Below are 25,246 nucleotides of genomic sequence, written 5' to 3'. Positions count from 1 at the left end.
ACATCCTAAATCTGAACCTCACACCAAACAAACTCGAAGACTTACCCCAAATTTAACCCTAACCATAACCCTGAACCTCACTCCAAACCCAACCCTAACCCTAACCCCAAACCTAACACTAACCCCACCACTAACCCTAAACCTAATTTCTAACCCTAAACCTAGTTCCTAACTCTGACCCTGAGAACTAAACCTGACCCTTAACCCTAATGAAAAATATAATCCTAACTCTGACCCTAATGCTAAACCCAACCCTAGTTGGGTTAACCCACCACAACTCTAATACTGCCACTAAACCTAAACCTAATACCAATCTCTGAACCTAATGCTAACACCAACTACTAAACCTAACCCTAAAATAATCCTAATCTTGACTGTAATACATTAAACCTAACCCTAATGACCAAAAATAATCCCTAACCTGAACACCAGCCCTAACACCCTAACCCCTAACCACAGTGTTAAACCTAATCCTAACCCAAAAGGTTGGTCAAAGGATGGACCAGGCTTTGCTCAGTGGGGCCCAGCAATGGGACAGGAGGGACGGGTGGGAACTGATGCCCAGGAAGTTCCAGCTGAGGAAGAAATTCTTTGCTGTGCAGTGGCTGAGCACTGAATAGATTGTCCAGAGGGACTGTGGAGTCTCCTCCCTGGAGATATTACAGAACACTTTGGACACAATCCTGTTCCACATACTCTGGGATGGAGCAGGGAAGTGGGACCAAGAGACTCGCTGTGGTCCCTTCCATGTCAGTCTGTGTCCAGCAGTCTCACTTGGGTCACCAAACACTCTTGTTCCCTGGTGCACAGAAGCAACTCACACACCCAGGTGAGGGATTCCTTTATTCCATTTTTCCTGGTGCACTGTGGCTGCCCTGAGCCCACGTCCCACTTCTGCTCTTCTCTGGGGTCATGGAGCTCCTTCTGCTTCACCAAGCTAAGGGGGAATCATAAACTGTTCAGCTGGAGCTGCAGAGAGGAGAGCAGAGACCTTCTGCTCACCAGGCGTGGTCCTGGAGGGTTCTGAGGTGTACAAGAGAGCCTTGCCCTGCCAAGGTGCCAAGACCTGGCCAGACCAAACCCCAGAGGAACCCACCTGTGTCCCCACCTGGCCTGGCTGTGCCTGTGGCCACAGCCCTGGGGCTGAAGGGCAAGTCTGGCTCAGGGGCACGGCCCCAGAACTCCCTGCTCTCTTTTCACCCATCCAGCAGGACAGGACATCCTTCCTGGGGGAAAATACCTCCCGTGCCTGGGAACACCCACCAGAGGAACTGTCTTGGGACCATTTCCTCAGCTTGTTGATCTGCAGGGCCTTCATACACTGCTCCCGGGACACCCGGAACGGCTCCAGGTTTGCCAGGACCTGCTTTGCTCGTGGTGTCCTGCAAGGACATGGACAGAGTCCCTCTTGCTCCCTGGCTGAGACCCTGCCTAGCACAGCCCCTGCCCACTCCTACACCTGTCTCTGCTCCTGCCCCTTCCCCTGATCCTGTCCCAGCCCCTGACCCTGTCCCTGCCTTCTCCTGTCCCTGTCCCTGCCCCTGCCTCTGTCCCTGTCCCTGTCCCTTCCCCTGCTCCTGTCCCAGCCCCTGACTCTATCCCTGCCCTCTCCTGCCCCTGTCCCTGTCTCTGCCCATTCTTGTCCCTGTCCCTGCTGCTGCTCCTTCTCCTGCCCCTGTTCCTGTCCCAGCCCCTGTCCCTGTCCTGCCCCTGTCCCTGTCCCTGCTGCTGTCCCAGCTCCTGCCCCATCCCTGTCCTGTCCCTGTCTCTGTCACTGCCCCTGTCCCTGTCCCTGTCCCAGTCTCTTCCCCTGTCCCCGTCCCTGCCCCTTCCCACTCCTGCCCCTGTCCCCATCCCTCTCCCTGTCCCTGACCATTTCCCTGTCACTGTCCCTCTGTCCCTTGTCCCTCTCCCTGTCCCTGTCCCTACCCCATCCTGCCTCTGTGCCCACACTGCCTTTGGCCCCAGCACCCCATTCAACACAGGACAAGCTCCAGGCCCATGAGACCCTGGACATCATGGGTTATCCTGGGATACACTGGGGAAATCCAAGGGGCCATATCCAGCTCAGGGCTCCACTTTTCCCTCCCACCTCCTCAATCCTCTCTGACTTTTCCAAGCTCTTACTTTGGCTTTGGCCTCCTGCCAAGAGGGGAAGGGGTTTTCATGGTGTCCTCTCCCTGTGGGGACAAGGCAGCTGCCACTCCTGCCACAGCAGCCGCCCTCTTCTTCCTCACCCTCTCAAACTGCCCTGGGGGGGAGGCAGCTTCCTTCTCCAGCCTCCCCTGCTCTGCCACGAGTGGGAACTGTTGTGTGGAGAAAAGGGAGGCAGCTCAGACATTTTGGCAATAGTCCAAATCCCATCCCACAGCCTGTGACCCAAGGGACACTTTGCTTTCCTCCTCTCTCCCCCCAAAACCCTTGACAGGGACCTTCTGCTTCCTATGGAAACCTCAACAGTCTAAAGACCCAGTTCAGGGAAAAAGCCCTGGCAAGGGCAGCACAGACCGGTGGAGTCATTCCCAAGGCCGAGGGGAGGAGCCCAAAGGCATTCTGGAATGAACACATCCAAAGGGATCCTTCAAGCCTCCCTATCCTCAGGGTGGATGCAGCCTTCCCACAGGGGGACAGGACATGATCCCACACCTGTGTCACACACCAGGACACAGGACATGATCCCTCATCCATACTCTGTACTGGGACACAGGACAGGATCCCACACCCACACCATGTACCAGGACACAGCTCACCTGCCTTCTGGGAGCAAGGACACCAGCTCCAGGTGCTTCCATCTGCTCCACAGCTCTGCCCTTCTGCCCAGAGCTCCCAATAATGGGAGGCAGCAAACTGCAAACACCACAGGAGCACCTTGTTTGAGGAACAACATCCCCCCAGGGCTGTGCCCACCCAAGATCCCTGTGCATTCCTCCCACCCCATGGGAAGAAGCTGAACAGGAGCCAGAGTGTGCCCAGGTGGCCAAGAAGGCCAATGGATCCTGGCATGGCTCAGGAACAGTGTGGCCAGCAGGTCCAAGGAAGTGATTCTTCCCCTGGACTCAGTGCTGGTGAGGCCACCCCTGGAGTGCTGTGTCCAGCTCTGGGCCCTCAGCTCAGGAAGAACATTGAGGTCTTGGAGCAGGTGAAGAGGAGAGCAGCGAGGCTGGGGAAGGGACTGGAGCACAAGGGCTGTGAGGAGAGGCTGAGGGAGCTGGGGCTGTTCAGCCTGGAGAAGAGGAGGCTCAGGGGAGACCTCCTCACTCTCTGCAACTCCCTGACAGGAGGGGGGAGCCAGGGGGGGTTGGTCTCTTCTCCCAGGCAACCATCAGCAAGACAAGAGGGCTCGGTCTGGAGCTGTGCCAGGGGAGGTTTAGGTTGGAGATTAGAAAGAATTTCTTTGCAGAGAGCGTGCTCAGCCATTGGAATGGGCTGCCCAGGGAAGTGGTGGATTCTCCGTCCCTGGAGATTTTTAAAAAGAGACTGGATGTGGCATCAGTGCCATGGGCTGGGAACCACAGCAGGGTTGGATCAAGGGTTGGACTTGATGATCTCTGAGGTCCCTTCCAACCCAGTTGATTCTATTCTATGATTCTGTGAAGAGCCAAGTCCTTGTGCCCATGCTGGGATCCGCTCTGGCTGAGTCCAGGCACAGTGGCCAAAGGTGGCAGCTCCTCACATCCACCCAGGAGCACGTGGCACTTGGCATTCCCTAGAGCCACTCTCCAGGACTCACCTCCCTCTCTGCCCTCCAGCATCAGCCTTTCTCTTTTCCACATCCCGTATCCGACTCGGAGAAACACGTGGGCGAGAAAGAAGGCGCTGGCCAGGAACATTCCCTGGGGAAGGCAAAGAGGAAGCTCCTCTCAGCTGCATCTCTGGAACACTTTGGACATGAAGGATGTGCCAGCCCTCCTGTCCCAACCCACTCCCCTTCCCTGAGGGCCGTGCTACTCCCTGGAGCTGCCCAACTGCTGCCTTGGGGCCCCATGTAGAAAAAGGGTGACCTGCTGGGACAGCTTTTAGGCTGGAGAGGGGATTCCCTGGAGCATGGAGGAGGGCAGTTCTGGGAGGGGATGTACCCGGAGTTGGCTGGTGCTCAGCACTCGTTGTTCCAGTGCTCTGCAGGGAAACGTTCACAGGATGTGGCTTTGACTTCCCATCCACCTGCACAAAGCTGGAAAGAACGTGGAGACATCAGTTGGAATGGATGCAGCAGAGTCCATGGCAGCCTCTGGGAAGGAGCTGTTCCCAGCCATCCAGTTTTCCAAATGAGACACAGTAGGAGGAGTGGCAAAACATTTCCCTGGAGCCTCCATCCATAGGGCTCCTCTCAGGCAAGTCTGGGATACCCCTTGTCAGAGGTGCTTTCCAAGGGAAGCAAACACACATTGACTGGGAACATCCCAGGCTCCGGGACCTGAGAATATCCCGGGTTTCTGCAGCCTCTTGGTTCTCAGTCTCACTCCAAGGAAAGGGAAGGAGATGGTGGAGTTCTGCACCATGGCCCCCAACTGCATCTCCAGGGCAGTTCCCACACAGGTGGGAAGGTAAAACGGGCCTTCTTCCCAGGGAATCCACCTGCAGGCACTTCCCAAAGAAGCCAGAATGGTCCTGGGCTTTGCACAAAAGCATTCCCTGGGCAGAGTTCTTCCCACCCAACCTCAAGAGGAGACCAACAGCAGCAGCACCCAGGGCAGCTCAGCAGGGAGGGGCTGGGACACTGCCCAGCCAGGAGGGAGCACACCCCTGGAACAGGAAAAAAGGGACTCACTGTGGCAACACCAAGACACCTCCAGGAGGCAGCTGGGAAATGTCCTTTTCCATGTGGGCTATGAATGATTGCTTCAGGTTTGGTGACTGCAACAGGGACAGAGACATGGCAGGGATCCACGGGGAATTTACCCTGCTCAACAGGCAGAAACCTCGCCTCGAACCCAACCACAGCTGCCTCTGTCACCCCAACCCCAACTGCCTTTTTGTCTCCCCAACCCCAGCTCCCTCTCCACCACCCCAGCCCCAAATGTGTCTCCTCAAGCCCAATCCCTGCTGCCTCTCTCTCACCCCAACCCCAACTGTCTCTCTGTCTCCTCAACCCCAAATACCTGTCCTCAAACCCAACCCCAGCTGCCTCTCCATCATCCCAATTCCAGCTCCCTCTCCACCATCACAACCAAACTGCCTTTCTGTCACCCCAACCCCAGCTGCCTTTACCCCCCCCATCCCCAACTCCCTCTCTGCCATCCCCAATCCCAATAGCCCCTCTACCATCCCAACCCCAGCTGCCTCTCCCCCACCCTCCTCCTCTGCCCCTGCATCGTGTCCACATCCACCAGCCTCCCCAACCACCTTGGCCTTTTGGGACACCAAGGCCATGCTCGTGGTGTCCCCAAGCCCAGCACAGCTCATCCTCCAGGCAGGACCCTCTGGGGGTAGCAGGGCAGGCCCAGTCAGCAGGACCAGGGGAAGCTACCCAAGAGTTGGAAGGTGTAGCAGACCCACCTGGAGCAAACTGTCTGCCAGGTTCTCGGACTGAGCCACCTCCCGGGCCAGGTCCTCGAAGAACCTCATGGCCACGTGCCCCCCTCGGCACAGCAGGACACCGATGTCCTTGAACACGAAGTCGAAGTTCTGCCTGCCGGACAAGGCCCACTCAAAGACCCTCATGGTGGCCTTGACGCACATCACCACGGTGGCCTTGGGCACGTGCAGGCGCAGGGCAACCTCGGCACAGACCAGCTCGTCGGCTTTGGAGAGCTCTGGGGAGAAACCACCCCACGGCAACGTCACCCGCTCGACCCTCACGGGATCAGTCCAGAGCCACCAACCCTCCCACCACATGGACAAGGATCCAGCAGCAAATGTCGTGCCTCTGTGGGCCTGTGCAGTGACTCCCAGGAACACTTCCAAGAGAGCTGCCCAGCAGTACCAGCACCCCTTGGATTTAGGGTGCCCAGCTGTGTCCAGGGCTCATCTTACCAGGCACCAGACTGTTCCCATGAGGGAGCTTGTTCCCCACCAGGAATGGCTTGTCCAGGTCGAACTCGGGACTGTCAACCAAGAAACCTTCCAGTTTTCCCTGCCAGATGGGTTTTTTCATGACGTGGATGGTCCCCAGGCCCATCAGCCCGACCCTCTGGAATCAAAGGCAGGTGGTAAGCAAGGCCAGGCACTTTTCAGAGAGCAGACAGGGGTAAAGGCTTGTGTGGACTCCACTGAGGGGGATGTGTGGCCTTTCCAGCCCTGCTGAGATGGAGCACTCAGGAAAACCTTGCACCGCGGAGGGTTCCTCGCTCCCTGCACTGTGCAGGACACGCAGATCCTGGGAAGGCCCAAGGAGTGCCAAGAGCTGAGAATTGTCAGAGCACTGCCTGGACTCTCCCACTGGGTGTTCCTCCCTTCCAGCTGTGCTGGAAAAGACTCCAAAAAAAAGAAATCCACCATTCTCCTGCTAAAGTGCTGCTTGTCTGCTCTCTCCAACTGCCTGGGACACTTAAGCCAGATGAGCAAGGGCCAGGCAGGACAGGGAAGAGCCAAGAAACCCCCATGACCTGAGGGAGGACGAGGAAACCAACCCCACCTTCTTCAGCAGCAGGTCTTGGCGGCAGCACTCAGACACACAGTCCCAAATTTTAGTGATTACTGTTGGAAAAAGAGAAGGAAGGGCCACGTTGAGGTTATGAAGATCATCATTTCCCCTCGCCTTCCCAACCTCACATCCCCTTCTCCACAGGGACTCTTCCTGGGGAAAGCCACCAACACATTTATTACTGGTGACTGGAGTAGCCTCTCAATCAGTGTAGCCTCTGAAATCAAGAATGGTCTAATGAAGGATATACAAAAGCAATGCAATTTTCTTTCTAATTCATCATATTTTCTGATTCCCCAAAACCCATATCTGTTCTTTCCTCATATTTGCTGATTTTCTAAAAAACATATTTTTTGTTTATTTTGCAGTAAAATCAAGGTCCACAGAAGAGCCCTGGTAATGAGTCACCTTTTCTGAACTTGCAGTGAAGAATTCTGCAATTCAAACCCTGAAATTGGCACAAGTGGGATTGTTTGAGTGACTGTGGAAACACCACATGGGAATAGCAGGAGGAGACAGTCGGGAATGGCACATTTGGGCAACTGGGGAGCCAGATGCTGGAGAGCAGTGCCAGGAAAGGGCCCTGGGGGTGCTGGTGGGTGGCCAGTTGGCCATGAGTCAGCAGTGCCCTGGCAGCCAGGAGGGACAACCCTGTCCTGGGGGCATCAGGGAGGGGATTGTCCCGCTCTGCTCTGCCCTGGGGAGGCCTCACCTCAATATTGGGGCAGTTTGGGGGGACACAATGGAAGGGAGAGATTGAGCCATTAGAGAGTGTCCAAAGGAGGGCAACCAAGATGAGGAAGGGCCTTGATTTGAAGCCATGTGAGGACACTGAGGGGACTTGGGGTGTTCAGCTGGACAAGAGGGGACTGAGGGGAGAGCTCACTGCAGTTCCAGTTCCTGGGGAGGGGCAGAGGAGGGGCAGGGACTGAGCTCTGCTCTGTGGGGACCAGGGACAGGACCCAGGGAATGGCCTGGAGTTGGGTCAGGGGAGCTTTAGGATCTCAGGAGAAGGTTCTTCCCCCAGAGGGTGGTTGGCACTGCCCAGGCTCCCCAGGGCAGTGGGCACAGCCCCAAGGCTGCCAGAGCTCCAGGAGGGTTTGAATGATCCTCTGGGGCACAGGGTGGGACTCTTGGGGATGGGTCTGGGCAGGGCCAGGAGTTGGACTGGATGATCCTTGTGGGTTCCCTTCCAGCTCAGCATATCCTGTGATCCTGTGAAAAGCTGGGATTATCCCATGGCTCTTGGGCCTCGGGGGACCTCAAGGCCTCACCATCCTTGGAGAAATACACGAGGTCTGGGGACACTGCAAGGAGGGAGCCAGGAAAGGGCTCTGTCTTGGCTGCAGCTCCTCGTGCTCGAACTACTCTCCTCCTCCTCTCCATCTCACCATGGTCCCAAACTGGGGCACCAGATCCCGGGAGCAGCTCCCCACAGTTGTTCCTAGTCCTGGTTCTAGGGAAGTGGGCATTGGGGTGTTGTCAAGTGAGGCAGAATGTCCCACTGTGACCTCAGTGTGTGGCTGTAGGGCCACATACACACCTGGCACCTGCCAGGCTTCACCCTACAAGGGGAAGGAGGCTGCACTTGTCCTTTTGAGGGGCTGCCCCCACAAATATCCCTTTCCAAAGAGTCACCACCCAGCACTGCTGGCCCTCACCTGAGAAGCCCTGGACATGGCAAATTTCTTCCCAGACAAAGGAGTCTGAAAAACTTGTGGGGTGAAAAAAATTAAGTCAGGAAAAAACTCGCCCCAAACTGAGGTAATTTAAGCTTCAGGAGTCCTTGGTCCTAAGTGGCACTATCAGGGAATGTCTGGAATTGTGGAATCATAAAATGTCCTGAGCTGAAGGGATCCACAAGGATCCTCCAGTCCAACTCTTCTCCCTGTACAGACAGCCCAGCAATCCCACCACGGAGCCCCCAAAGTGATAAGAAGGATGTTGGACTCAGTATTTATTTACAGGCAGTTTAGGGGACGGGGGGGTGACTCCAAAATCTCCCACCCCTCAAGCCAAAAAAACCCCCAAAGAGGCCTCCCAAAACACCCTGGGTGGGGTGACCCCTTATTGGGGCAGGGTCCTCAAAACTGCAGCCCCTCCAAAACATTTGTTATGCCCCTCCATGATTTTTGGGGTGCAAGGGTGGCCCCTTTTCAGACCTCCCCCCTCCCAGGCACTGGAAGTCAGTGCAGGCATTTTGGGGGGGTTGCAGCAGACTGGGGGAGCCCTGGGGATGGGGGTGTTGGAAACAACAGAACTTTTAAATAATTTTAATTATTTAATTATTTATGTAATTGTTAATTTGTTTATCTTAATTATTTAATTTTAATGGTTTTCATTAATTTTTAATTGTTTTAATTAACCATAACCAACATGTATCAGTTATGAATAGTTGGTTATTCTTAAATTACTCTAGATTAAATTTCTCTTTAGCAAAGTTTTCATGAGCTACTTTTGCAGGAAGAGTTTGGGAAAATTACTGCAACTTAAGTTTTGATAACCTAACTTTGCTCATGTGCTTCAGTGAACAAAGCTGGGGAGAAAAAGATGGATTGTTGAAATTGGGAATCTGGGATGCAGAACTTCTGGACCACAAGGACACTTGGCAGAAATAAGAAGATAAAGAAGAGACTAGGAAAGTCTCAGTATTTGTGGGGGAAAGTCCTCACCAGAGGAAAAAGGTCCTAAAAAGACTAAAAAAAAATGGACTAATTAACAAAAACAGCAAGAAATCAATAACCAATAGGGGATAATTATTATAATTAATGAAAGTACTTATAATCGTTATAATTAATATATAATAATTAATTATAATTATTATAATTAATTACATAGAATTAGATAATTTAGAACCAAGGAACATGAATTTCTTTGTTTTCTAACAGCGTATAAACAGGTGAACAAGTTTTGCATCGGGGTCAGTGGATTTTGTCAGTCACACAGACACCTCCTAGCCAAAATTGAATTGATTCCTGACTCACTGACACTAAAAAGACAAAGTCGGAGGGTTTTATTTATTTATTGTGATGATTTTGGAGGATTTGGCAGTAGGGGGAGAATCTCCTCTGTGTCTTTGTGCTGTGCCCTTGCAATAAAGTTTTCTTACAAGAGAAAAAATAGTGGGTTTTTTTTTTAAACTACTACAAAAAATCACAGCAGAGCCCAGGCTGGGGGGAATGTTGATCTGGGATGTTGGGAAGGCTCCACAGGGATCAGGACAGGCTGGAGCAACGGGCCAAGGCCAATTCTTCACTCTGAGGAGCTTTGGCTGCAGCAGGAATGTCTGGTGTGGCAGTTGCTCCGTGGTTTATCAGCTCCACGTTCCCAAGCCTGTGGTGATTCCAGCAGAGCCTGGATGTGGTGTCTCCACACCATTCCACGCTGTTCTGTTTCCCTTGGAACAGGCACACCAAGCTCCCAGTGTGATCAACACCCAGGTTCCAGGCTGTGATGTTTGGGGAACTGTTGTGGAAGAGATCCCTTACATGCCAACAGCATTCCAGCCTGGAAGCTTCCTTAGGATTACAACCCCTCATGGGATGCACATGGAACTTCAGTCTCAGTCATTTTCCCCCAGTAATTCTTCCACACTCGTGGAAAAGGGCCTGGGGTTGCTGGTTGGCAACAGCTGAGCAGAGAATTATGGATTCATGGAATGGTTTGGGTTGGAAGGGACATTAAGGCTCAGCTTGTTCCACCCACGGCAGGGACACCTTTGCTATCCCAGGTTGCTCCAACCCGGCCTTGGACACTCCCAGGGATGGGGCAGCCACAGCTTCTCTGGGAATTCCATCCCAGCCCCTCCCCATCCTCACAGGGAGGAAATTTTCCCAATATGCCACCTAACCAAGGGCCTTTTGTAGAAACCAGAAGACAGGGAAAAGAATTAACAAAGAATTCAGTCCACGTGCTGGAAAGCCCCTTCTGGGAAAAAAGATACTAAAAATGTGGATTTAATTAGCACAGAAATTGAGAAATCAATAACCAATAGAAGTAAAATACTGGCTAATGAAAGAGAATGATGTAATTAAGAACCAATGAACATTAATTTCTTTTCTTTATAAAATTTATAGATTTGGCCTGGACAAGGAATTAGGGTTGAGGGAAGACACACTTCACCCCACCCCTCTTCCCTTTTTATGAGTTTATCTACAAATCCCAACCTCCAGTGTCTCTGGGATGACACAAACACATTTACAGGGGGTACATGGAAAAAAAAACCAAACAAAATACTCTGGATTAATTTAGCTGGAAAAGATCCCAGAAATCCCTAGGTCAGTCCATTTGGCAATTCTTCTCTTTGCAGTCTCTGCCATCCCACGGCACCAGGAGCCCCAGTCCTGCATCCAGGTGACACTGCATAACACTCTCAGGAGCCCCAGGGTGACACTGCACAGAATTCCCAGCTCAGGAGTCCCATCCTGCATCCAGGTGACTCTGCACAGAATTCCCAGCTCAGGAGTCCCAGTCCTGCATCCAGGTGACTCTGCACAGAATTCCCAGCTCAGGAGCCCCAGTCCTGCATCCAGGTGACACTGCATAACATTCTCAGGAGTCCCAGGGTGACACTGCACAGAATTCCCAGCTCAGGAGCCCCAGTCCTGCATCCAGGTGACTCTGCACAGAATTCCCAGCTCAGGAGTCCCAGTCCTGCATCCAGGTGACTCTGCACAGAATTCCCAGCTCAGGGATGCTGAGTCCCTGGAGTCCCAGTCCTGCATCCAGGTGACTCTGCACAGAATTCCCAGCTCAGGAGTTCCCAGTCCTGCATCCAGGTGACTGCACAGAATTCCCAGCTCAGGAGTCTCAGTCCAGGTGACACTGCACAGAATTCCCAGCTCAGGAGCCCCATCCTGCATCCAGGTGACTCTGCACAGACATTCCCAGCTCAGAAGGTCTCCGAGCCGACGCTCCTGCTCTCCTCCTGCAGCGGGGACGCCGTGGTGTCCCCCGGGGAGGCCACGTTCAGGTAGCCCAGCTCTGAGGGCTGGGAGGGGGACAGGGCCAGGGAGGAGTCCTGGCTTTTGGCCTCTCCCTCAGGCTTCATGTCCTGAGAGGCCATCATGGCACCCAAGGGCTCTGGGAGATCCCGGGGTGGGAAGCTAGAAAGGAATTTGCACTGTTAATTCATCCTTCACACACCCCAAAATCTTCCCCAAGGATCTCACATTCGTCACCCACCCCACAACCTTCTTCAAAGGATCTCACACCCCTTGCCCACCCCCAGAACCTCCTCCAAGGATCTCACATTCCCTCATCCACCCCACAACCTTCTCCTGGTTCCTCCTGCTCCCCCCAAGGTACCTGGCACGGGGAGGTGGCACCACCTTACTCTGGAGTTGGCGTTCGGAGACGTGAAGGGTCTTCGAGTCCTGGAAGAAGGAAGAGAGACTTTGAAAGGAGGAGGTGCAGGTCAGATCCTGAATTCCAACATATCCTGGTTTTCCAAGCCCTCCCCAGCTCCACTGAGAGTTCTCCCCAGACCCATAGAGGTGCCAGTCAAGGATTTCACCTTTGGGTCTGAACTTAAACTAAAAAAAAACCCAAACCAAACCCCACCCAGCCTAGGAGAGCCCCAAACAGCCCCCTCATTTCCACCCCAACTGGGTTCCCTCCACATTAGAACATCCCAACAAACCTCCAAATCCACCTAGCTGGTTTGAAAAGTCTTTGATTTCTCCCTTTTTTCCCCCCTTTCTCCCCCCAAAGCTCTTCCTCCAGCTCAGCTGAGTTGGGATCATCGCTCAGCTCAGCCTGAGGCTTTTGGGTGACAGAAGGAACATTCCCAACCCCTCTACTCAGGGTTGATCCTCCTAATTCTGGAGCCAACTCTACAACTGAGGTCTTTGAACAGCTCCAAAGGTGCCAAGTGAGATTCCTGTCCCCGTGGAAAGGGATCCCGGGGCGCAGCAGCTCAGGGATGAGGGGAGCAGGGAGTGCATGGAACCTTCAGCTTCCCACAAAGTTGGTGCCACCTCTCCCACGTCTGGGGCCCTTTCCATCCCATCCTGCTGGATCCAGCTCTTCTCCAGCCCCTCAGGGCTCAGCTCCTGCTGATCCCAGCCCTTCCAAGGTCTCACCTCTGTGGTGGGAGCGGGGCTGCTCCTGGGAAGGCGCTGGGAGGGAGGCAGGTGGCCGGAGAGCTGGAGCTTGTTCTCCTCCTCCAGGATCTTCCCTCTGAGCGTGGAAAAAGGCAAGGAAAAAGTTATTTTCCTTCTGGCCACGCTCTGTTTTCAAAGGGGAATTTCTCTTTTCGAACTCCAGACCCTCCTCCACAGTCTCTGGCTAAAGGCTGAGGATTTTCATGGGAAAATGGGCTAATTACAGCCCTAATTACAGCTGATATGGCTTTAATAATAAATTATTGCATAATATTATTTTACTATTATTTTATTAATGTGTTATTATTTAAAATAATTTATTTATATGTTTATAAAAAATCCTATTAAATAATATTTTATTTAATTAAAAATCATTATTAAATAAATTATAATATAAATTATCACATAAATTATTATTTAATAAATTATTATTAAATATTTATAATAATTTATTGTTAAATAAGTTATTTATGTATTTCTTTATAAAAACAAATTATTATATAATTAAATGTCGTTAGTGTTATTATTTAAAATAATTTATTTATATATTTATAATAATATATTATTGAATAATATTTTATTTAATTAAATATATTATTAGATGAATAATAATATAAATTATTATATAAATTATTATTAAATAAATTATTATTAAATATTTATAATAATTTATTGTTAAATAATAAGTTATTTATGTATTTCTTTATAAAAACATATTATTATATAATAAAATGTCAGTGTTATTATTTAAAATAATTTATTTATATATTTACAATAATATATTATTAAATAATATTTTATTTAATTAAATATTGTTATTAAACAAATTATAATATAAATTGTTGTATAAATTATTATTAAATAAATTATTATTAAATATTTATAATAATTTATTGTTAAATAATAAGTTGATTATATATTTATTTATGAAAACATATTATTATATAATAAAATATAGTTATATAAAAATAAAACTGTAATAAAGGCTAAAATTTAATAAAATTTAATTTAATAAAATGCAACAAAATTAAAGAAAAAAATTGAATAGCAAATTTAATAGCCACAGCACTAAGGGCTGGGGCACAATCCAGTTCCTCTGGAATTCTTAAGAGAAACAGGCCCAAAAGCAGGGAAGAGGGAGGCTGCCAGAGGGAGGGATGGACATCAGGAGGGTCCTACCTGCTGGGCAAGGGGGCAACCCCAGAGCGGGGGCTCCAAAGGGGCTCCTCCTGCTCTGAAATCTTCTGCAGGAGCCGCCGCCTCTCCTGGAGCAGCTTCTCGTTCTCAGCAGTGATCTGGGTGATCAGCACCTTCCCCTGAGGGGTGGGGAACAAGGAAAGAACAACCAGCACTTACACCTGGGTCCTCTCTGCCCCCTGCAAACCTCAGAACCCTCCCAAAGGGGTCACCACAAGGATGTCAACTCCTGGAAACTTGGAGTCCCCATTGCTGGAAGGGTTCAAGGATCATGTGGATGTGGCACTTGGGGACATGGGTTAGGAGTGAACCCGTGGTGGAGGGTTGATGGCTGGACTTGATGAAGATCATTATCTCAAAGGTCTTCTCCAACCATAATGACTCTGGAATTTAATTCCCTGTCTAATGTAAAATACCCCAAAAAGAGGCTTTGGGGTCACTGCCCAGCAGAGGCAAAGGAAAGTGGAGCTCAGGCTGTGTCTGGAGGATTTGGCTTCCCCTGAGGGCAAACCTGAGCCAGGAATTTCCTGTGGGCTTTTTGTTCCTACATCTTGGGGATGGTGCTCCTGGACTCTTCCAGGAGGAGCTGGTCCCTTCCTCCAAGGAGGGACTTTGGTCTGGAGTGATAGGACACAGGGAATGGCTTCCCACTGCCAGAGGGCAGGGTTAGATGGGATATTGGGAAGGAATTCTTGGCTGGGAGGGTGGGGAGGCCCTGGCACAGGTTGCCCAGAGAAGCTGTGGCTGCCCCATCCCTGGAAGTGTCCAAGGCCAGGTTGGACGGGGCTTGGAGCAACCTGGGCTGGTGGAAGGTGTCCCTGCCTGTGGGACTGGATGGTCTTTAATGTCTCTTCCAACCCAAGCCATTCCATGATTATTTTGGAAGGAAGGGATGCTCCTGCAGCCTCCCCTTACTGGAGAAGCCCTCGGTGTCTTCTCTCACCTTCTCCACTTGGAGCTTGGACTCGCTGAGCTCGTTTTCCAGCTGTTTGATCCTGCTGTCCCTCTGTTTCACCTCGTGGATGAACGTCTCCTTGGCCCTGCGCATCTTGTCCTTGTGCCGGAGCTGCAGCTCATTGTACTTCCTGAGGAAGCAGAGACAACCCTCAGGCTGGGAAATGCTCCATGGCAGGAGATGTCCTGAGTTCCTTCAGGCTCCTCAAAGCCTGAACTGGGACTGTCAGCCCTTCCCCCAGCTCCTTCTGCCTGCACAGAATGGACTTTCTGGACTCTTTCACTGATCAGTTTGGGTTTTTTTTTTTGTTGGGAATATTACATTTTTAATTGTCAATCAAATGGAAATTGATTAAGGGAAAAGGACCCAAAGCATTTTCAAAATAATGTCAAAAAAGAAAAGAATTTTCTACCATATAAGGGATAATTGGCCACGTTGGCTCAAAATTCATGCTCAAAAAGCTACTGGGCTCTAACATTAGAACAGAAGGGGTGTGGGGAGAAAGGAGCAGTTCCAAGGAGGGTCTCTGCTGATACCAGACCCTGACCAGCAGCACCCACAGCCCTCCCAGGGCCCCCTCTGCTGCCTTCAGCTGCCAAGGAAAGGCTGGGAGAGCTGAGGTCTTAACCCAGAGAAAAGAAGGCTCCAGGGAGACCTGAGAACCCCTTCCAGGGCCTAAAGGGGCTCCAGGAGAGCTGGAGAGGGACTGGGAACAAGGGATGGAGGGACAGGACACAGGGAATGGCCTCTCGCTGCCAGAGGGCAGGTTAGATGGGATATTGGAAGGAATTCTTGGCTGTGAGGGTGGGGAGGCCCTGGCACAGGTTGCCCAGAGAAGCTGTGGCTGCCCCTGGATCCCTGGAAGTGTCCAAGGCCAGGTTGGATGGGGCTTGGAGCAACCTGGGCTAGTGGAAGGTGTCCCTGCCCATGGCAGGGGGTGGGATGAGATGATCTTTAAGGTCTATTCCCACCCAAACCCATATGGAATTCCAGGACATCAGACACGTGGTGTGTGACATCACAGCACACTGGGGTGATGGATTCAGGGGGATCTCCCAGTGCCAAATCCCTGAACAGAAGACAGGAAAGGCCACACGACGGCCAAATCCACTGCCAGGCATGGGAAGAGCAATTCCTGGGGAGGATTTTGTGCCATCACCTCACATAGAGATCCTTCTGGTTCAGGAGCCGAACACCCTCCTCATACAGGGCCTTGTTCTCCTCCTTCAGCAGGGACAGCTGCTCTGAGAGCTTCTGGTTCTCCTTCTGGCACTGCAGGTGCTGCAAAACAGCTCTGCTTTATTGTGTGTGGCTGCAGGAGCCCCTCTGCTCCTTCCCCTCTGCAGCCTGGTCTGAAAAGCTTCTCTCTCCTCAATCCCAGTGGTTCCCACTACAGATAATATCCATCCATCCCTCCACCCATCCATCCATCCACCCATCCATCCATCCACCCATCCATCCATCCACCCATCCATCCATCCATCTACCCATTCACCCATCCATCCATCCATCCATCCATCCATCCATCCATCCATCCACCCATTCACCCATCCATCCATTCACCCATCCATCCACCCATCCATCCATCCATCCATCCATCCATCCATCCATCTACCCATTCACCCATCCATCCATCCATCCATCCATCCATCCATCCATCCATCCACCCACCCATCCATCCATTCTGCCCTCCAGGCCTCCTCCCCCTAATGAGGGGCCATGAGAATTTCAGAGCAGAGGGAGGCAATGAATCCTCCCAGACAATGGACTCTGCCCAAATTTCCCTGAAAAAACTCCATGCTCTGCAAAAAAAAAGGCAAGGAAGAAACCATAAAGTCTTCCTGTGCCCTCAGAGCTTCATCCCAGGAAACCTACATGAGATGAAATCATGGAATGTCCTGAGTTGGAAGGGACCCACAGGGATCATCCAGTCCAGATCTTGGACAACTCTAACAATCCCACCCTGTCCCTGAGAGTGTTGTCCAAACCCTCCTGGAGCTCTGGCAGCCTTGGTGCTGTGCCCACTGCCCTGGGGAGCCTGGGCAGTGCCAACCACCCTCTGGGGAAAGAACCTTTTCCTGAGATCCAGTCTAACCCTCCCTGGCACAGCTCCAGCTGTTCCCTGGATTCTGCCCCTGCTCACCAGAGCAGAAACAGCTGCCCCTTGTGAGGAATCTGAACACAAAAGGAGCTGAAGCCCCTCCATCAATCCCAGCTCCATCTTTTTACTGAACCTTTTCCTGCAGCTCCTGTTAAATCAGTGGGATCTGCAAGGGCTCAGCCCCTCAGCCCCTGTTCCCGCAGCTCCCAGGTGTACATTTACCCCCTGCAATGGTCCTGTTACCCCCAGGATGACAAGGAACCCCCACACAGCCCCTCACCTCTCCAGGGTCGAGTTTCCTCTCATCCTCCAGGGCGTGCAGAGTCTTGGCCTGGAGCTCCACGTGCATCTTGGCCAGCGACGCCTCCGTCTCCCGGGAATGCCGGAGCTGCTGCCTCAGCTCCTCCACCTGCTGCTCCAGGAGCTTCCTGAGAACATGGGAGGGTGACAGTGAGACCCTGAGGTGCAGGTGACACCACCACGTGCCCCCAAGGCTGGGTATCCCCTAAAAACCTCCCACTGCCCTGGGTCACAGGGAGGGAGAGAGGAATCAGTACGTGGGGAGAAAGGGATCAGCACATCCCGGTGTCCCCACCAACATCCCACTGAAACAGTTAATGGCTCACACATTGTAAGGTCACCAAAGGACTTCTGCAAACTGAAGAGAAGCAGCTGCTCACCCAGCAAAGCCCACCCCTCCCTGAATATCCTGCTGGGGAAGGACCTTCAGAGCAGTTAAGTGGGTGCCAATGTCCAGGTGCAGATGCACACCCAGAGCTACAAACTGGATATGGGAAGGGGCTAAGAAGAGGCAAATCCTGCAAGGTGGGATAATAATCACTCTTATCACGCCAATGTCCTCCCTCACATGATTACTCTGCTGTGAAAACCCCTCTGGGGAGCACTGAAAATTTGTGACGTGTCCACTGACGTGATCCATGGTAAAACTCCCCATGATCCATGGTAAAACTCCCTGAGGAAGTACAAGGCATTCCCACCTGAGCTGGAAGAGTATAATTACTCATGAAATCTTTGACTTTTGAGGGGGGCTTCCCAACCAACAGACCAACAGATATGGAAGCTGCAACTCCCAAGTTTCACCTCTGGGTCCAGCAGGCAGTGACTATAAACAGCTTTCCACCTTTATCCTTTCTTTCTCTTCCTTGCCTTATGCATTTCCTTAAGTGTTATTTTTATGCTTTAAGGTTGCTATAGATGCCTTAATATTGCTGTATTACTATAGATAATAACAGCAATATACCTGTTTACCTTTGAAACAAAATTGTTCTAAAATAAACCCTACATATATATTTTATGTTTAAAAACACTGATTATTCAGTGTCCTTTCACTCTAATCCCCCCCAAGGGATTTATTAACCAGAATCTGGGTTACTCTCCCCTTCTGGGTTGTGACACCATGTCCCAGTGACATGAAAAAGAGAGGATAATGCACTGGGATCATCATCCCAGCTCCACAGGAAGGGGCTCTTGGCATCCCTGCGCTGGCAGGAGAGGCCAAGGGCCTTCTGAGGCAGCTGAAGCCTCCAACAATTTTTTAAATCTCCAAGAGGGAATCCCTGGAGCTCTGCCAGAGATGTGGCAGATCCAAAGGGGAGGTCAAGCCAGTGGTTTGGGATTCCCTTATCCCCCCAGGAGCTGCAGTCCCCATGGACTGGCAGGACAGTTCAAGTACCTCTTCAGCTGCCCCTCGTGGAGCTCCCGCTGCACTCGAGCTTCGTTCTCCCGGGCCTCCTTCAGCTCCTCCTCCAGCAGCTTCTTGTCAGAAACACGGGCCTCTGCCAGCAGGAGCTGGTGCTGGGAATCCTTCAGCTTCTGCTGGAGCTTGGAAATCTTGGAGGAAAATGGACATGGACTAAATTTCTGAACGTATAAACCGGTGTCTGCACCAGGTGGCTTTGATCCCTCCATGTCTGGGACTTGGGAATGAAAGCTTTCCTTGTTTTGAGTCAAAGTCCATGGAAAGCAAAACTTCTGGAATGGCCAAGTAGATTTTGGATCTTGGATCAGAGAGTGTGTCATGAATTGGCAACAATTTGTTTGGGATCCAATTTGATCCTGTAAACTTCAAAACTGACTCCAGAGATTCCTGCAGGAGCACAGCAGAATCAGTGCCATGGGAAACACAAGGTTTTGGAAATTTCCAGCCAGCAAACAGCAGGAAATCTGCTTGGCAAGAACAGGATTGAGGCTCCCTGTGCCTGCCAGTCCCAGTCCCAGCATTTCAGAGATACTGAGTCATCACACTTGGCTTCTGTTCCCTTCTCACTAACAACCAACTTTCTTTCTACAATATTTGTCTGAGTGATCCCAAAATGGACTTTGGGAACCAATTCCCGAGCTGCTCCTGCCAAACACACCCCTCCTGTTCCCCAGCTCATATTCACCTTTTTCTGGGCTTCTCCTGCCCTGGATTTTTCCTGGGCCAGCCTGTCCCTCAGGCTGCTGTGGAGCTTGTCAGCCTGGGAGCACTTGGAGAGCTTCTGCTCCAGCTCCCTGACCTTCTGCTGGCTCCTCTCCCACTGTGCTGACAGGGATGAGCAGGTTTCTGTGGAGTCTGAGAGTTTGGCCCGGGCCTGTTTCAGCTCAGCTTTGACCTGAGTTTGCAAAGAAGAAATGGAGTTTGTACTTCAGCAAAGATCAGCTGGAATGGCTTGGGTAGGAAAGGGGACTGGGAGCAAAAGAGGGATCAGGGAGGAAGTGCAGCAGGTTTTATTTGGAGGCAGGAAAATTTCTCGTGGAATTCCAGAGGGGTTTCGGTTGGAATGGACCTTAAAGCTCAACCTCATTCCATGGGCAGGGACACCTTCCACTAGATCTTAAAGATGATCCATTTCCACCCCCTGCCATGGGCAGAGACACCTTCCACCAGCCCAGGTTGCTCCAAGCCCTGTCCAACCCAGCCTTGGACACTTCCAGGGATGGGGCAGCCACAGCTTCTCTGGGCAGCCTGTGCCAGGGCCTCACCACTCTCCCAGCCAAGAATTCCTTCCCAATATCCCATCTAACCCGGCCCTCTGGCAGTGGGAAGCCATTCCCCTTGTCCTCCATCCCTTGTCCCCAGTCCCTCTCCAACTCTGCTGGAGCCCCTTTAGACACTGCAAGGGGCTCCCAGGTCTCCCTGGACCCTTCTCTTCTCTGGGTTAACCCCCCCCCGGGCTCTCCCAGCCTGTTTCCACAGCAGAGGGGCCATAATTCCCCCGGAGCTGAGAGGCCCAGCTCTGTTCCTACCTTGGTGCACTCCTGCTGGAGCAGCAGGTTCTGTTTCTGGAGCTCTGCATTCTTCTCCCTCTCGTACCTCAGCTCCCTCTCGGCGGAGCTGCACAGGTTCTGCACCCGCCGCAGGTCCTGGCGCAGCTGCTGCAGCTTCTCCTCCTGCTGCTGGAACTTCTCCTCAGACAGACCCTGGGGGAACAGCACAACACCACGGGTCACAGGGACAGCAGCTCCAGGGAAGGATAAAGGCTGTGAGTAAGGAAGGTATTTAAGCAGGAAGATGGGCAAAGCCTGGCATTCCTCTGCCCCCACACAGTGGCCCTGGAAGGGTTTAGAAGCCGTGTGGATGTGGCACTTGGGGATGTGGTTTGTGGTGGACATGGCAGTGCTGGGTTATGATCTCAGAGGGCTTTTCCAAGCTCAGTGATTCCACGGTTCTGTCCATCCCCTCAGAGAAGCCAACATGACTCCTGAGGTCGAGGGAGAACATGTGAGAACCCGGATGAGGGAACAAACGCCTGTTAAAATGACCCTTTCCAACCAAAGAAAGCCACCAGGTCACTCTGAACTCTTGTGTCAGAATCTCACTGAGGCAACCAAGCAGGAGCAGCACATCCAGCCCAGCTCCAAGAGGGAACAGGAACACGGGGACCCCTGGCAGAGGTGCAGGAACACACTGTGACACCCTGAGGTGTCACCGACGGTCTGGGGTGGCTTTTGGAGCTCCTTGGACCACCCACCTTCCTGCAAGGGTCTGGCACACAGACCAAAAGCTCTGCTTGGGTTGTACCAAAGCCCTTCCCAGCATCGCTTCCAGCCACATCTGGATCTGAATTCCCGCTGTGCATCCTCTCCCTCTGCTCTTGGGACTAGAGGGAATCCACTGAAGGCCAAGCTTCCCTTCTTAAATACATCCCCAGAAAACTCCCCAAGCTGGGAAAGGTCTTGATCCAGCACTGTGGGGTCTGGCAGTGGCAGTTGTCCTTGAGATCCATGAAGTTTCGTGGGTTTTTTCCTCCTCATCTACTTCTATCAGGATCCTTTCCAGCATTCCCTTGTGTCCTGCTCTGCTCCACCTGTAGGGATTCGCTGCTTCTTCGATCCGGCACAACTCCAGTCCTCTCCTTTCCACTCCCACTCCTGCCAACAGGTCACCCAGTCCTCTCCTCCCATCCAAACCCTTGCACAGAATCCTCTTCCTCCTCAGCCTCCCCATCCTGGGTTCCCCCATCATTCCCACCCCTCCTGGCAGGGATTCCTGCTCCTGCCTTTCTCTTCTAGCTCACAAGGTAAGAAAGGGGAACAAATACCATTTAAATCCCTTATTTCTGCCACGTGCACTGACTTTATCCAAGTTCCCACCACACAAGGAAACGAAGCCATCCCTAATTTCCAAGGGTTGGACTGTCTTCCAGCCCACTTTAATTAGGTTTTCCCACCCAATTAGTGACCAAAATCAGGGTGCAGATGGCAAAGCTGCCCATACCTGTTTAAGGCTCCCATCTAAACTGCCTGCTGAGCTCTGCCATGGCAGGAACCTGCTCTCCCTTTGCTCCAAGCCTGGGCTCATCCTCCGGGTCTCTCCGGCGTCTCCCTGTTCCCGGGTGCTCCGGATGTTGTGCTTGAGCTGGGAAATCTCTTCCAGCAACATCCTTTTCTCTTCATTGCTCTCTTTGAGCTGCTTTTCCAGCTCTTCCTTCTTCTTGTTGCTCTCTAGTAATTCAGAGCTTGAAGGGGAAATAGTAAAGGAGAGAGATGACTCCACATATCCCAGGGAAAACACCCACAAAAGGGAAAAGCTTGGGATGTGTGAGTCCAGCGAAGGCTCAAGCACCTCGGGAGGCTCCAAAGGGGATTTAATCCTGTGTGCAGCAGTTCTGGGCAAAGGTCAGTCTCCCTGGGACACTGTCCCACAAAACCACGTGTGTCCAGAGGCTCAGCCCTCCCTGGGAGGAGGTCACAGACTGGCCAAGGGAACCCTGCATGGGGTGGGAGCTGCTCCGTGCTCCAAAGGCACAGGGAAGCACTGAAAGGAGGGGCTCAGGTCTCCCAGTCCCTGTCTGAGTCACCTTCATCCAAACTGTCTCCATTATCTCCATCCAAACTCAAAGTGGGGGCTTCCCCATCCCTGGAAGTGTCCAAGGCCAAGTTGGACAGGTCTTGGAGCAGCCTGGGATAGTGGAAGGTGTCTCTGCCCAAGGTCTGGGTGATCTTAAAGGTCCCTTCCATCCCAAACCATTCCAGGATTCCCTGTGCCACTTTAGATGGGATATTACAGATAGATTCTCCCCTGGGAGGGTAGAGTGAGACTGAAGTGGGTTTCCCAGAGAATTTATGGATTTCCCATCCTTGGAAGTGTCCAAGGTCAGGTTGGATGTGGCTTGGAGCAACCTGGGATAATGGAAGGTGTCCCTGCTCATGGATGGGGGTGGAATGAGATGAGCTTTAATGTCCCTTCCAACCCAAACCATTCCATGATTCCATGGCCTACATGTTCAGGCACTGGCACAGGCTGGAATCAGTGCTGGAATCACCATCCCTGGGAGTGTTCAGTGACTGTGTGGATGTGGCCCTTGGGGACATGGGTTAGTGGTGGCCCTGGCAGTGCTGGGGGAATGGTTGGACTCGCTGATCTCACTGACTGTAACCACCCTGGACCCAATCCAAGCTTTTCCTTACTACTCAAAAAGGTGTCACCTGGTGACACCTACTCTCCAAGGACACCTGAATTCCAAGGACTCCCAAAATCCACAGCAGCATGAGGACCACCACTGCTGGCAGCCGTTGGCCCTGAGGAGCCCAAACCCATGACTGGAGCTTTTTTGGGACCCCCTTCATCCAAATATTTGGACTAAGTCCAAGTATTTGGACCCTCTTACTCCAAACACCACCTGACTCCAAGAGAAAAATCCTCTTCCCTAAGGACAGCTCTCGTTTAGTCTGCTCAGAACCTGTAATAGCTGCAGAAGAAAGGTTTGCTCCTGGCTGATCCTGATGTCATTGAGGGAGTTCCCCAAAATCAGACACTGATCCCATAAGGACACAAAGCTGCTGGGCCTGTACACCAGGACAGGGAGTCAGAAGAGACTCAGAAATTAAGTCAGCAAAGACAAGGAGCAGAAAATACCACAGGCCTTGGGAAGGTTTACCAGAGCAGCTCTTGTTCCTCCCTCAGGCTTTTGATCTGTTCTTCCAAAAACACAACTTTAGCCATCTGTTCCTCATAGGTCTTTGCATCTTCATGGGGATCTTCCTGTGTCTGCTCCACCCTGTGACTCTGTTCATCTTGTAGGATTTCAGAGGCCTGTAAGGTCAGAAAACACCAGGACTTGGATTTCCTTTGCTCTGATGGAAATCTTTTGAGCCAGTGCAAGGCAATCTGGGGGCTCCAGCAAGACACAGCTTGTGATTCTGTGGTTAAATTATCCCAGTTCTTGGAGTCCTTCCTCCTGCAGGGGCAGTAGCTGTGTGTGAACCACCACCAAGTCATGGTTCTTTATTTGATTTCATCCCACTGTGGCCCATCTGCAGCTCCCAGGGATTTACAGCAGGTGCCAAATCTCTTGACAAAACCAGCAGATCTTGGGAAAGGTGTGGATTCAGCTGGATCCCAGAGAGATCCCCTGTCCAGACTACCCAAAATCCTCTCCAGGGGTGGCTGCTCTCCACCCCCAACATCACCCAACGCTGGAACACCAGACAAAACTGCCCCCAAACCTGAGACTGGAAGAGAAGACAACAAGAAAATAAAAGGGGCAGGAAAGCAGGAACGTGTCAGGATACAGGAATTCCCAGGCTGGATCAGAACCTGAACCTGCCTGGACTAATATCTCCAGTGGTGAACCCAAATCCTTCAGACACAATCACTGTTTTCCCCACTAAACACCAGCAACAACGTTGATTCTTAAACATTTTTAACCAATAGCTCTTCCTGAGCACTGGAAGTTCAGTTCTAGGTGGTCTTATATTCACCAGGATGAATAAAAAGAAAATAAAAGGGGCAAAAGAGCAGGAATGTGTCAGGATACAGGAATTCCCAGGCTGGATCAGAACCTGAACCTGCCTGGACTAATATCTCCAGTGGTGAACCCAAACCCTTCAGACACTGTTCTCCCCACTAAACACCAGCAAAAACATTGATTCCTACAAGTTTTTCACCAGTAGCTCTTCCTGAGCACTGGAAGTTTGATTTCAGGTGGTCTTGTCTCCACCAGGATGAATCCACTCAGATCTGAGCCCCAGCAGCTCCTGTCTGCTCCAGGCCCTGGGACAACCAGGATTTCTTTCCATGCCTCACCTCTGGGTCTAACAAAGCACTGTCCTTGTGCTTCTCATGGGACACATCCACGAGATCCCTGCTGGCTGATGTTCTCTGGACACCAGGGGAGGTGTTACTGTGGCTTGGAAGCTCCAACTGGGAGTCAGGAAACCCCTGGAGAGGAAACAGCAGGAGTCAGTGGATGAAACACACCCCGAAGGACAAGCTCAGGAAAAGTTTTCTCCTCTCAAATGTCCAAAAACCTCGTGAAAACAAGATAATTCCAGCTGAGAGAAGCCAATGATTTCATGCCAAGCTCATTTCCAGCACTGTTGGGAAACAATTCATCCCAGTCCAGCTGCTCCATCCAAAGGGAATGAGCCCATGTGGGAAGCCAGAAATGCCACCAAAAAGGGTCTCTGTGCTAAAGGCTGTTCCAGTCTAACACAGGGGATCATGGGATCGTTTCACCCCATGATCCCTTGGGTGGAAAAAGTCCCTCCTTTGGCAAAGCCACCAGCAGCTGGTGGTTGAATTCCAATCAGATTTCCAGGGATGGATGATTTTGATCCAGTGGTCCATGAGTAGGTTGAACTATTGGGATGCAAGGGTTAAAAAAGGACTCTTCCCATTTCCCCCAGCACCCCCCACATCACACAGTTCCTTTCCAGCCCTCTCCTCACCCACTCTCCCACCAGGTTTGTACCCAGAGCTTTGCAGGCCTGATTTCCACCCCAGCTTGCAGTGTGGAGTTGTTGCAGCAGGACAAAGCCCCGGCCTGTAGATGCCACTGTTCCTCCAGCAACTCCTGTGT

General features: G+C 51.7%; 2 protein-coding genes across 3 annotated transcripts in view; both read right to left on the bottom strand.

The window, feature by feature from the left end:
• Positions 1 to 824: 824 nt before the first annotated feature.
• On the bottom strand, positions 825 to 8,070 carry LOC116797491 (coiled-coil domain-containing protein 81-like). Its single transcript, XM_032709082.1, has 11 exons — positions 7,858 to 8,070; positions 6,575 to 6,636; positions 5,974 to 6,130; positions 5,497 to 5,753; positions 4,769 to 4,854; positions 4,077 to 4,171; positions 3,731 to 3,833; positions 2,751 to 2,847; positions 2,128 to 2,306; positions 1,264 to 1,382; positions 825 to 937 (listed from the first exon to the last, which is right to left on the bottom strand). Exons 1-11 carry the CDS (start codon positions 7,967 to 7,969, stop codon positions 930 to 932), a joined length of 1,275 nt encoding a protein of 424 aa, XP_032564973.1. The 5' UTR covers positions 7,970 to 8,070; the 3' UTR covers positions 825 to 929.
• A 2,556-nt stretch (positions 8,071 to 10,626) lies between these two features.
• The window catches only part of CCDC30 (coiled-coil domain containing 30), a 41,818-nt gene continuing 27,198 nt past the window's right edge, over positions 10,627 to 25,246 (bottom strand). For both annotated transcript variants that reach the window (XM_032709193.1, XM_032709194.1), the window contains exons 12-25: positions 24,472 to 24,606; positions 23,324 to 23,478; positions 21,661 to 21,901; positions 20,190 to 20,363; positions 19,346 to 19,555; positions 18,634 to 18,791; positions 17,221 to 17,368; positions 15,999 to 16,120; positions 14,828 to 14,969; positions 13,867 to 14,003; positions 12,667 to 12,763; positions 11,891 to 11,958; positions 11,466 to 11,688; positions 10,627 to 11,261 (exon numbers count right to left, since the gene is read on the bottom strand). In XM_032709193.1, the coding sequence (XP_032565084.1) occupies positions 11,475 to 11,688; positions 11,891 to 11,958; positions 12,667 to 12,763; positions 13,867 to 14,003; positions 14,828 to 14,969; positions 15,999 to 16,120; positions 17,221 to 17,368; positions 18,634 to 18,791; positions 19,346 to 19,555; positions 20,190 to 20,363; positions 21,661 to 21,901; positions 23,324 to 23,478; positions 24,472 to 24,606 (2,001 nt within the window). In that variant the 3' untranslated portion in view covers positions 10,627 to 11,261; positions 11,466 to 11,474. The remainder of the gene's footprint in view (positions 11,262 to 11,465; positions 11,689 to 11,890; positions 11,959 to 12,666; positions 12,764 to 13,866; positions 14,004 to 14,827; positions 14,970 to 15,998; positions 16,121 to 17,220; positions 17,369 to 18,633; positions 18,792 to 19,345; positions 19,556 to 20,189; positions 20,364 to 21,660; positions 21,902 to 23,323; positions 23,479 to 24,471; positions 24,607 to 25,246) is intronic.

The sequence above is a fragment of the Chiroxiphia lanceolata genome, chromosome 22 (assembly GCF_009829145.1).
Source record: "Chiroxiphia lanceolata isolate bChiLan1 chromosome 22, bChiLan1.pri, whole genome shotgun sequence".
Taxonomy (NCBI): domain Eukaryota; kingdom Metazoa; phylum Chordata; class Aves; order Passeriformes; family Pipridae; genus Chiroxiphia; species Chiroxiphia lanceolata.
This window is presented reverse-complemented; position numbering and strand designations above follow the sequence as displayed.